The sequence below is a fragment of the Anopheles moucheti genome, chromosome 3 (assembly GCF_943734755.1).
Source record: "Anopheles moucheti chromosome 3, idAnoMoucSN_F20_07, whole genome shotgun sequence".
Taxonomy (NCBI): domain Eukaryota; kingdom Metazoa; phylum Arthropoda; class Insecta; order Diptera; family Culicidae; genus Anopheles; species Anopheles moucheti.
Window position 1 is genome coordinate 90,892,525 of NC_069141.1, and position 13,693 is coordinate 90,906,217.

General features: G+C 42.2%; 1 protein-coding gene across 1 annotated transcript in view; it reads left to right on the top strand.

Moving 5' to 3' along the window:
* Nucleotides 1-13,693, top strand: part of LOC128303123 (titin-like) — a 137,934-nt gene that overhangs the window by 39,878 nt on the left and 84,363 nt on the right. Inside the window, exon 15 of the mRNA XM_053039980.1 lies at nucleotides 6,437-6,589. Coding sequence (XP_052895940.1) covers nucleotides 6,437-6,589 — 153 coding nt within the window. The remainder of the gene's footprint in view (nucleotides 1-6,436; nucleotides 6,590-13,693) is intronic.

Sequence of the window (13,693 nt, forward strand, 5' to 3'; positions counted from 1 at the left end):
AAATGATTAATTAGAAACAAATTTGGTATTACGCGTCATAGAAGGATGATTTATTCCCATCTGCAGATAAACAACGCTCGGTTGGATTGATGCGAACCAGACATGATGTTGGTAAAACGTCTGTGAATGATTTATGATCTCACGTTGCACAACATCAATCTCGCCGCCAACGTTATGATGTTTCTCCTCGAATATGCTAGCGACATCTCCGTCGCAAGGCGCTTACGTATGGAGCTTAGTAAACGTGAAAGCTATTGTTCGACAGCTTTTCTACGTTTCATACAAAGCGCAGTGAGAAAAAAGATGTTGGGTTTGATTTTCTCTTTCTTCAATAATGCTGAAAGCATTCAGTTCGCTGCAAAATATTTAGAATTCTTGCAGCACATAAAGATAATGCAAACCACTAGTCGAACAGTACTTATAATACTACATTTTAAAAGATTTTTTGGAGAATTGTACATCAAATTTGAAGTTTTAACCAACAAAAACATTTGTTCATGAGATCAGCATGTGTACGCTACTATGAGATCGGAAAAGCGTCTGATCAGTTTTGCTACTCACCGCATGGGGCGCTAGCTGGTGAAATAGACACAATGGGCATTGTTGACCATACTTTGGGGACAGATTAAAGTTTTTCCTTCAACATTTTTTCAATGTTTATATTTTCTGTATTTTTTTATGTTAATATTGTATCATGAAAAAAATTAATAATTAAAATTATTCGAACACGGTACTCGCAAATATGTACAATGAAATTCTTCATTGCAAAATTTGTTTAAATTTTAATTATTTCTGACAAACCATACGAGTTCTGTCAAATACAGCAGTCAGTCCTGGTGAAGTTGCTTACGGTTCATTCGAGTTTTGAACAAAGACTGAGTGTGTATCTGGGAAGGGCATCATTAAAATATCTGAAAAGATAAAACTATTGCATACTTATTGGTCTTAGAAGGGAACATCGAAAACCCCTGCATATCCTAGTACTTGGCGCATGGCATGATCTATGATCCTTTGATTCATATGTTATTTACGATGGAGCTTTGGTGCATATACCTTGAAATAGCAACAGTGGCTGATTGGTACCTTCAGAAGTGATCAACAGCTTAGATGTTCTATTTTGATATATTAAGCTGTGACTCACGAGATACTGACTAACATACTGGTACATTTTCAGGTCATCGTTTTCATGATCATTACTCATTACTGTTGATAAATAGACACCAAGCAAATACTACGTAAATCTAGCTTCTCAAGGCATGATCAGTCGAAGACTCTTCCAAGAAATCGACTTCTTTCGTTTGGAATAATCAACTTAACACTTCATTCCTGCACGATCGTCATCATTATGCCGTTACGGTATTGAACGATACAAAAAAGCGCTATTAAAAGTAAGGAAGTCTTCGCATTATGCGCATCCAGCTCGACTAAACCGGAGGTGAATCATCCGTGTGATTGATTTATGACGAGCCGGGCGGTGCTGAAAAGGTATATGCACTCCGATTCGCTTTTCCATCCCACACAGTACCGTACAACGTCTGCCCAATGATAAGCCGCTCTAATTAATAGGCAAGGCAAAAAACGTGCATTGATTTACATTTTGCGCTTGCAAATAAACATGCGTATCATTAGACTGCGGAAAGTGTAATGTGATGCGTGTCAATGCATCATAGGACGAGTGGGGTAAGAGTGGTCTCATAAACATATGCCTCCATGACGTTGATCGTGATAAGCGTGCCTAAGCAACTCGTCAGGTTTTAAAAACGATAATTGATTTGCTGGTAGAGAAATTTGTCTGCATTCGGAAGATCTCTCCAGATAAAGAGATGCCTCGAGCAACGATTTTTTTGGTTGTATGCTAAATATATTCGAGTGAGATTTTCCTAGGTTTCTCTTTTTGCGAAATAAATTGCACGTTTGCATCTTCTCCAGACTCAATCTAACTCGCATTCCGATCTGCATTAGTCACCAACCAGACATGTTGCATTCGTATTACAACCTCTTAAGCCATTGTGAAAATGCCGTATTCGGATACCACTCACCTAACTCCACTGGAGCTATTTTTGGCACTGGGACAGGAAAATCTCTCCAAAGTAAAACGAAAACATATCAACATTCAAAGACAGTGCAAAAAGAATTCGCTCGGCAAAGAACGTTGAAAAACAGCCACGATGTGTTAGTCATCGCTTCTAGTGGCGCATAAATGAGAGAAGAGCAATTATATATCCGGAACGTCCAAAGATCGACACTGCATCAGCTGTTTAATGTCTACAAAGAGATCTCGATCATGTATGTTAATGTTAGTAAGATCTTTCACGAACGGCTATTGCGCAAAATCAGAATTCACTGCCTTTTGACGCATGCGTCTAGCGTCTAGCCGGTGTTTGAAGAACGCCCGCTTGTATACAAACAAGATCAGAAATTCCGGCGGCCGGCTTCGGCCATATTTGTTTACGTTCTTGTGATGACAACAATAACAAGTTGTTTTCCCGATCCCATCAGTTTGCGGGAAACATCGTAGCTTTCGGAAATTTCGGGAGCGGGAGAGCGTGAAAAGTTGAGTTTGTAACTCGGATGTTCGAGAATCTTCGGAGATACTTCGTGTAATCCTGCGCACTAGTCGATGGCTAATTCCTCCATTCCCTCCGATGGCATCTTCCCGTTCCTCTGTCACAGCGTGGAAAACGTGTAACCACACACATGCGTAAACCCGCGTCCCACATTGCTGGCAGTACCACAACCGGTTGTGCGATCTCCTTTACCTTGACATCTTACAATGATTACCGTAATCCCACCGGGTAGATTGCACCGGCGCCATTGCTCATTCATGTTTGGGTTGGAAGATGCATGTGGGTGAGCGCACACCCTGTTTGTCCCGTATCCTTTACCCAGCGAGTACGGCAAGAGCGTTGAACCAATTTAAGGTCAATATTGGTCACAATTTTTACGTGACAACTGGCTGTCATACCGTAGTCAGTTGGAATGTGTATGGGATGGAGGAAGAAACTCGGGATTGAGGCAAGTTCTTCATTGCGTTCATTGCGTTTCGTCCCGTCCGGTGTAAATTGAGTGGCGTTCAATTAAGGGAAGTGCGAATGCAAGACCTAACGATATCGCGACACACGCTGGTGACGCCCTCGGATAGGTTAATTATGAAAAATGGCCCACCACTCAAATGTCGAAACCTCTGGGTCTGGAGGTCAGGGTGGTAAAACAAAAACACATCAATTAAACAGCCACAATATATTTGTGTTTCTATTTTTTCATCTTAGTTTCTGTTTCGATTTGGCAAGTTGACAAATTCCTCTCTTGGCAGGGACATTTAAAAAGTGTGTGCCGTTAAAACGCGTAGGTGACTTCTTTACAAGGTAGAGTCTGATGATAGAGAGAAACGATAGGAAGAGGGGTTATTTTTAAAAATATTGGCCACCTATTGTGATGATCGAGATGGCTGTGTGCGTGAAAAGTATCTTCGATCAGACTTGGTGAAGATATCCGTAAGGTGGCGCCCCCTAGCCGGTGATTATACAAAGCACACGTTCTTCAGTGCAGAAAATTATTTCGTCACGAGAAGTTTTTTTGCCGAATATAAATCTTTCACAATTCTCGTTTAAGATTGTAGGAAAAGCGTACGTGAAGTTGTTTTTTCTCTTGTTTCTCTATGCCATCCCACGAATCTCTTTGCCAGCGATCGTAAAATGATTTAGATTACTTTTATCCTTCGAATCATCAGAGCAACAGATGCTCGGCTAGAAGAAAAGTAGGAAGTACAATAGCCTAACAAAACATGACTCGCAGAGACTTCGATCTGGGTGGTTTGGACGGACTGTTGCGTGAATTAATTATTCGCATGTCTCTGCTTTTCACCCATTAAACACCGTAAGAGCATCCCATCACCCAGGCAGCAGATGTAAAAAGCTATAACCCCGTTTGCTTGAGCACGCCATCATCTAACCCACCGGTGCGATAAGTGACAAAAGTCTTGATGGCAAACATCAATGGACGGTTTGCTCTTTTGCTCCTTCGTGGCTATCGGGGTGGGTTATTCTTGTTATTGAAATCCTCAGCCCAGAGGCAGCGTATAAATAAAGTAATGTCTGTTTCAAACAACAACAAAAAGAAGCAAGAAAATGCAGATCGCTCACATGCTATGCCAGCTCAAATTACACTCGATCATGAAAATCTCGACACACACACACGCACTGCGCGGAAAGAACGATTATGTCACGGTAGCAATTATCACGCCGAGCAATAGGAAATGTCGTTACGGGAAGGAATTTAAGCCCTGCCTTAGTGCTTCCTCTTTCCTTGGCGGGCCTGCAGGTTCTGGGGTAACTTTTGGTGGCAAACTGTTCTGCTTTGTCGGTTGTTGATAATCGATCCGTTAGCAAGTGTCGATGTGTGCCATGTGCATGTTGACAAATTGCTGTCAGGGGATCGCCGACAGCACCAGGTACTGTTTGATCGATGAGAGTTGATTGCAAAAAAGGCAGCTTGAAAAAAGGAAAGCAGCACGTTAGAAGCTGATCGGTTTTAAAGATACAATTGACGTTCGTTTGAACAAATAACGCTGACGTTGATTTTTGTGTCTTCCAGATTGACGCTCTTTTTTTACAGAAAATGCGTCACAGATAAACGTCAACTTGATAGTTTTCTAGTTCTAATAATGTTTTTTTTATGATAATACAGTTCTGACAGCTCTATTGAGAGTGGCTTTACAAAATATTTGTCTCACAGTCAAGGAAAATGTTCAAAAGTCATTTGAAGATTTTTGAGAATTAACAGTTAACAGTTAAAAACAGTTAACTGTTTTAAGAGAGTTTAAAGGCCACCAAGGCCACCAATGAAAGGTGCTTAAATTAAGAACATTATAAAAGAAGTGTTTACATTTCATACGACAATCCACCTGTTGCTGTTTCCATTCAAATCATTGCCTGCTGTGAATAATATATTACACAAGATGCTTGAGATAATCGCAAGTAGACGTTCTAGTTTAATCTGATGCTTAAATTGCTTTAAGAAATAAAAGAAGTGTCTAATGTGTCACGTCCCTTTTTTTTTCGTTTACACATGTCAATTATCGACCTTCCTTGATAAACGGTTATTTCATAACATTGTTAAGCGTAACTTGATCACGCATGCTTGTAAGCGGAATGGCTCTTAATTAGTTCATTGGTGTCTTGACAATTGATGTCTCCGCATTCTCCGCTTCGCTGATCGTTCAAATGCGCTATCGACCAACATAAAATCCTCGCTTGATCGTATACACAACGGTAGCCAAAGAAAAAAACGAAATACGAATCACGAGAGATGGAGAGAGTGGCTTTTCTATTTTTATTTCCACCGGTTGTCGTCGTTCAGTCGCCAGAAACCCATTGTCGAGCAGCGCCTGAACGCCAGCCATTGCAAAATTGCACCCTACACAAACCGATCGGTGGATGTGGGCATTGTGTGTTTTTGAGAAGAAGTTTTTAGACGACCAACTTCTGCTGCAAAACAAAAACAGGTTTTCCTCCGCTCAAAAAGACTATTGTAAACGATCGAAATTGTACTACCACGCACGCGGTGGAAAATGCAAAACCAACACCACCACCGTAAACCTAAATCGTGCGGGAAAAACGGCACGAGAACACATTTCTAAAATTAGCTCTTTCGTTCGCTTCTAGTGACGGTTTTTCCAACACCGCATCCGTTTACTGAACTACGGTAATGTTGTGTCCTCCCTTTGCTGCCCCATTGACGGTGTAAAGTTTTCCTCCGCACGACGAAAGAACGTGCAAAGGGAGCCATAAATTGACACTTTATGCGGGGAAACACCCCAACACGAAATGCGCACGAAAGTGGTCGTAATAATACTGCCTTGCTTTTGAGGGCGCCAAATGGGTGGATGGAAAAGCAATCACAAGGAAAAGAATACATTAAAAACATCATCAAGGTTTTGTAACATTTTTCTGAATTAACAATTATGGTATAATTATCCGCAAAAGCAGGATTAAAAAGTTACTCGTATGTAAGTACAAGTTAAAATAGAAGCTAAATAGTTTTTCATGAATTCCTTTCGAAGCAAGACTATCAGAAATTCTTCAACGTTTGGAATCAATTACACTAAAAGTACTACAAAGAATAGTTCTTAAAACTCCTTGAATACAATTCCCTTCAAAAATCACATTATAATTGTTTACCTATGAAACATTTCAACCCACCTCACCGAGGATGAGAAAATCTTCCGGAGAGGTGTCTTTTACTCGAGTAAAATAATTCAACGATCTCCCGTCTCCTCTTGTATCACAAGCATGTGTAAAAGAGTTCTGCTTTCGTCGAGAGTTTTCGTGAAGTTGCGAAATGTCCTCCCATGTTCGAAAATATGTTTGTAGTTGAGAAGTCTACCGCTCACTAATCCTTTTGCGATATTTTTTCTTCTCGATTTCGATGTCTGTAGAAGCATCATTCCTTTGCTCTAAGGAGCTGAAGCCGAACGGGACCCTGGAGCCAAACCATCGCGGAACGAACGGAACGGTTTGTACGATTCTGGAGGAAACGGACACGATCGAGAAGACGTATCGTTCTATCTGCTTGATACAGACGTGCGAAGGTAAGCGTTGACAGTGGAATTTTAATTAATTTTCAAAACCATACACCTTTTGAACTAGCGTTCGGGCTGCTAATTTTTCGGTAGTAATGAAGTACACTAACACGGCCAAAAAGTGGACGCCACTAACGTTTCATGCAACATTGACATTAGCAAATTAATGCATTCTGAAGTGGGTTTTCCTGTACACCAACGAGCGAATCATTCATTTTAATCATGGTGGCAGAAAATGGAGCAAAACACGCGCCCCATGGCCAATTTAATCAACGGCACTGTTTGCCAACGTTCAAATTGATGTTCATTTACATTTTTTCGCACATCGCACTCTTTCTGTCGCATATTTGTGGGAAAATGGTTCTCGTTTTCATCGTGATCTTCGCTTTATGGGATTCTTGAGACATTCGGGCCGTCGACGATCTCAAAAGTGTGTGGGCATGCATTGGGTCTACTTCGCAACAACCTTTCCTGCAACTGCATGGTTCATTCGTTTCCAAGTCTTTTGCATGTCCTGTACTGATGATCGAGTCTATTGCATCCATATCATGTTGGTTCACTGGTCATTTCTGTCCCTCCAAAATGAAGCCATCTTTAAACCACCATACACGTTCATTAGAACCTAGAGAAGTTGGTTTTGCAAATCACACGACGAATGTTTTTCTCTTGTATCTCATTGCAGTGGCAAAAGGTGGAACGAACCGTATCACTTTCCGCAAATCATAGTAATATTGTACAGATGATAAACACCTCTAGCACAAGTGAGATGATAATAAACCGCTCTTCACCAGCACTATTGGTTTAGATGCGTTTAGAAAACTGTAGCAAAAGCACCCTCCAAACGCCTCTACCCCAGTATTGCCCATAAGTTAAAGCTCGATCTTTACAAGCCTAATTTCCACACGCCACCACCGAAAAGTCAGCGCCCCGTAACGTGTCGCCATAAATTAAGCCTCAAGTAGTTTTCACCTTATTCCTTCCGGATCAACTCACCTGCCCTAAAGCATAAAGTACCGCAACAATTAGACCTTAACCCCTAAAACTCTGCACGCTGGCACACACTGTTCCGATGGCACCGTTCGCGGGGTGTTCAGATCATGGTGGCCTTTTTGCTGATACCTTTCTCCGCCTGTTATTTTATTTGCGCCTGTTTAATATTTATACCCAACGTATCGGCCTGTTGATTTTCTGGCGTGCGAGCATGATCAGCAGGCCAGGAGGTTTTGTTTTTTTTTTTACTTCTACGAGCGCCTATGGCACGAAACTGTGTCACGCAAGTTGTTACCCTTTTTTTTTGGTTGGGGTTTGTCGGCCTTGCTTTCTCGAGAGGGGCACCGAAAGAAAGTAAGCATCTTCTGGACGTTTGCTGCTCATGTTTTGGTTGCTTGATTTTATGGTCACAGTTTTGCCGAACAGCGAACGGGATATTGGATGATCTGTACATGTTTACTGGGGCACCAGCTCTAATCAAACGTTGCCTTTATTTTGTGTAACTTCATATAAATTGGTGTGGGAAAATGAGGTGTGATTGATTTATATGATGTGAGAAACGATGTTATTGTTAACCGATTTCATCTACAAACCAGGTAAGCTATGTACGACAAAGCTATGTGGAAAAAATAATCATATCAGGTTGTATTTCACATATTTCTATCACTGTTTTCAATATCCTTTAATATAGTTGGGTTAGGTACGTCAGGAGAATAACTAAAGAATGAATCACTAGGTTGCGAAATTATTTTCTTTTTCCGTCGAATATTCCTAACGTCGGCTTATCTCACTTCACATTCAAATGAAAATTCTCGATGTCTCCAGCCGTTTCTCTACCACGAACTCTTTATTGCTTTAATTATTGTCTTATGAATGAATCAATAGAATGTTTCCTCGGATATAAATCAATCTTTTAATGATCTGCATAAAATACATCGGCAGGTGGATTCCACCTGTTCTACTCAGGTGCTAAATGCTGCGATCGGAGTGTCAGCTGTCGAAGTAATATTGGCGTAACATAATTTTCCGTTTTGTTAAACTGCTCTGGACTATTAAGAGTTCGATACTGCTTTTAGGCTGCTGGAAGGGGTGCGATAGCAGTCCATCTTGTGCATAAATATCCTCTCAACAGCATGGGAATAAAACAAGCTGAAACTATAAGCAACTGCTCTCTTGCTTTAATGATCTCTTAAACTGGAACATAACATTTCTCGCAGTCTTGCGGAAATAGTTGTAACAACGAAGTAACCAATGACGATGATCAATGCCAAGATGACATGCACTGCTGTTAAATCTCATACCTGCTCTTCCTGTGCTTCCTGTTCGAGCGATAACATAATGGTGAACCGTTTTGTTTGGTTAAGAATCACCCCCGATCAGTGTTTTGCCCATTAAACGCCGCCATCAAGTAGGTGCGATGTGCTGAAATGATAGCGTTTGCAAGTCTCAACCATTGTGTCGAAAGGGTTTGCTGATACGAAAAAAGCACTCGCTAAAGGAAGATTCATCAGTGTGGTTAAACTGCGGCAAATGGTCTTTGGCAATCTTTAAGCTTAGCGTGTGCCTCCATTGGATTTTCACGCGATCGCCTTGCGTGCAGTGCAAAACGATCGTGAACATGAAATGATCTGGCTAGTAGCGGCAAGGGCAGGATGCACGGCAAACGGCATCATTTCACCACAAATATGCCACACTTGGAGAATCGTTACGATCGGGAATGAAATCCTCTGTATGCACAGACGTACACTACATAGAAGCGTACGGAGCCAAAAACGCTTCTAACGTGGAAATGTGCACAAGAGGTTGTGTTTTGGAAAGGATTAGTGTGGTACAACCGAGATACCCAAATATCAACGGTTGTGAAATTCCGTGCTAGTGTTTGGTTTGGGATGTGGTTAGTACATCTGTCCGCCCACCTAAACGATGGAGGCAGACCTTGAGAGATTCGCTCGTGGACAGAAGCCAAAGAATTGACATAGAAGCGATTGTTGTTTATTCGTTTCGAATCATATTTCAATGTCCGCTCTGATCTTGTTTCTGAGAGAGAAGCAGATCAGAGATTTTGGAGGAATATGTAAACGGACATTGTAACAAAAAGAAGGAAGTAAATTAGACTAAATAATAGAACCACCACGTAATTTCTTGACATTTACCGAGAGCTTCACTGCCAAAATAATATTCTCAACCTTCTCGGTTTAATGAACCATAAACATCCACTTCGCTTAGCGATGAATGTATTTCCTCGAATATATTTCCCTTATACACCAAAAGAAGGATCCGATCCGGTTGACTCATCCCACAGACACCGATCAAATCCAATTTTCATCGCTGCTCTAAATGGAACGCTTCGTAGGTGGAAAGGCGTACCACAGGGTTATTGCAGTGCTCGCTAGAGTTTACCATCGTACAAGGCATTCACCATCGTCATCGTCGTCCGTATGTTTTCTAGTGCAGAGTGTGTCAGCATGTGTATGACATGCAACTGGCTAAAAATATTGCCCCATCACCACTGATCGTCCCGTCAGGTTCCTTCTGGCCGACTGACTAAGCGTTGTCGTTGTACCGACTATGAGGCAAAATACATGGGCCACTCGCTGACACCGTGTTTTGACAGCACACGAATCATGATCCTCCTTGAGCATCCTCCCTGGCGATCGGACCATGATTCATCCGACCTTTCGTGGCGTGGCTGAAGTCATCTCGCAGGAATGCACTCGGAAAGCAAAAGCAATACATGGGAAAGCAAACAACAACCTCGGCCACGATGATTTTCACCTGTTCTTGAATGATTCGCGCAACACATTCGCAACGGCGCTTTTGGTGGTGTTCACGCGTGTACATGTGTGAGTAGTTTTCCTCAGTGAGAGTGCTGCGGAAAATTTCACAACACACGGCCAACAGGTATCATCAACACCGGCACCTGAAAGGTGAAGGAATATTTTCGACCGAGCCGGAATAAATCTTCCATTCTAATGCTGATGCGCACGATGATGAAGGTAGAGATATTTTTGCTTCCAAATATTTCCACGCTTGGTCTGCTAATTTTCTGTGTACTCTGTGTTTGCAAAAAGTGGCAAACGAAGACTCTGCAGATCTCATCGGGGTCGTGTCACGTTTATTAATAACATGAAATATTGTTAGTACTACGATGGAGATTGGTTGTCCATGAGAGGTTCACACCACCGCCAAGCTCATGTGAGATTTTTCATCTGATGAATTGAAGTTAGTTGCTTAAATATTGAAACCAATGTGGTGTGTTAGTGAATTAAATAAGTCTTTTGTTAGTTTACATCAAGTTTTACTGCACTTTTCAGTTGTCGAATTGATGTGATGTCTATCAAATTATGTGATATTCTAATTGAAAATAATGATGATATGCCATAAGTTGTGGTTATGATCATCAAACCAAACTTCATCAAAACTTCATCAAACTTTATACATTTATACTACCCGCTATATCAAGACTTTATACATTTACACTACCCGCTACTATCAGAAAGGGTCTGTTTTACAATTAGCTCTCTTGAATCTCCGACGTCATCCAAGGCGTCAGTTTCAAGCTAGTTCCTCCGACCATATAGATGATGATTTCTGAGTACTCTAGTTGCATCTTTGAGGTATGCTTACGGATTTCGAATTTCTATCTCCAATCATGTGAGAAAAATACTTAGACGAGCTGTACTTATTCTCAAAAATAGCGCTCAAAAATATCAAAAATATCTGAAAAAGCCACCTCAACGTTTTCCAGTTGTGGTACACGTCTATAGTTGGTTTTACGAACCCCAAGATCTTCTCCAATCCCTCAGTGATCACGTTTCCTCCACCATTTGAGCGTTGTGATATATGCGATCATTAGCGAAAGGTGTGAGGATGTCCGTTTTCTTGATCATGGTATCATTTTTTTGTGACGACAGTTTGTACGCTTCTTCCATCAGGTTGGAAGAGACCCCACCCGCCGATTGATCTCAACCGGTCCGCAACAATGCCTCCGAATTAAAATGCATCCTCATCCTTCCGTAAGGCAGCATTTTACAGCCCACTAGCAACAGATCATTATCAATTGACCGTGTCTATGCGGTTCGGTAGGTGTTAAAAAATGGCCTACGGACCCTACGGCTGGGACCCTCGTCGGATCGGTGATTGGTCTTCCACGCTGGACAAACGATTCTCGCGAACACAAAAAACACAGGCCATCTTGTGCCGCTTTTAGGATAAGGAGCTTTTTGTTTTCCTTTTTTTTTCATGACGTGTTTTTTGGTTTTCATTTGCACGGGGCGGTTCAGTTTAACGGCCATAGTACGGACACGCACGGTATGTGTGCGATGAATTATTCAAAGTCTCCCTTCCACCTGATCACACCTCCCATTACCCTGAAGATGGTGTTACATTTTGAAAGAGGAGTAAGTAAAAAACACAAAACATAAACCAGCCTTTTAGGTTTTTTTACGCTTCTCCGGGAAAGTGACCATCCTTTCGGAGAGGCTTATAGAGGAATTTTCACCAGCCCTCTCTGCCTCTCTCACGCTCTATGGCTCAGGGGTATTTTCTCCAAAGGGTGGCTACTTTTCTCTATGTGGTGAATATTTTTCTACCATCGCTCACGTCACAAGTCGCTCTCGCGCTTCTGCTCCGGTGTTTGGAGCCGAGTGGAGATACGCATGCGTAGCACGGAGCGATCACAATACATCAGCCAGCATCATTCCAATGCTCGACGTTCGAGCGCGCTGAGGTGTGGCGTGTGGCGCACATAGAACACTTCTTTCTCTACACATCCTTCCTCCCTCTGCACGATCCTCCTTCCCTCGTTCGACCCTACCCGTCGATGGGGACGACGTTGGAAAACTGGGTAAGACATGTTTGTTGAAGGAAAAAAAAAACTGCACGACCAGTAAACCCGTACCCCGTTTGTGCGCTGTGGGTTGTGGACCATCTTTCGCTGGTGGCATTCCTGGTCAGTTTTTCCATCAACAACACACCGACCGGACGGTGCAAAGAAGCCGAACAGGAAAAACAAAAAAAAAACATTCGTGAAAAGTGTCATTATTTTTGGCATCGATCCACCGACGGTTCGTTGGTACAGCGCCGGCGCAAAACGGTCGGTTCCGCGAGGGACATGCGCAAAGCCGGTCACGCACCGGCCACGACCGCGACGGAAACGTTCGGATCCTTCCCGGGACTGTGGCGACGATTTTTGCGGCACAGAGTTTCACTCTTCGCTCGCTCTTCAAAAACGACCGACGTCTTCAGTTATTCGTCTCGGGGATGACTTGAACTGTTTTCCTTCCTACAACTCGGTTCTGCGCCTGTGTGGAAAAGTGTGTGCGGGAAAGAAAAATCGTACGTACCCACGGTTCGGTGGCAATCTTTCCCCCATTCGGCACCGTACCCCGTGCCATCGGGTTGGGAGTTTGTGCTGTGTGGCGCGCGCGCACGAGTGTGTAAAGTGGGCCGAGTGTGAAAATTCTTCTAAGTCCCCTTTGCTAACGGGTGTTAGAGAAATTTTCGCATCGGCCATGTAATCGTGAACAGTGGAGCTACTGGTGAAATATTGTCACCGTCGCTGTGAAGACACATGATGGAATAATGGAATTTATACTTGTTATCATAAAGGCTTTGGTGTAAAGTGTGCCTAACAATGAGGCATTTAAAGAATTCTTTAAGAAGTTTTTATGTTCAAATAAAATTTCTGTGAAAACTCGGTTTGGTCCTTCTGAAACCGGATTAAAACAAGTGTTCAATTTTTATGCTGAAGGAGCTTATTCCAATAAGCTCTTTTTGAGATTTTTGGTGTATTTAGTGTATTGTTTCGGTGGTGTTAAAATGTGATGATAATTTTCGTTACAATTGTGTATTTATTTCTTCAATGTTTTTCGCAGCAGTTTGAGTCAGTGGAATTCAGCGGACTTATAACTTGAGTCTGATCATCAAGAGCACGTCTTGATCGTATAAGAAGCCGGGAGGCAAGCGAAATTTAGTGATAAATAGTACGCAGAGCAATACAAGTGAAGCCTCCGACCTTACTCTCCCTCACCCTTGAAAAAAGCCAATTCAAGCCCAAAGCTAGTGGTGCCAACATCCGTGAAGGCACAATCGAAAAAAGGAAGTGTTGTTGTTATTGTGGTG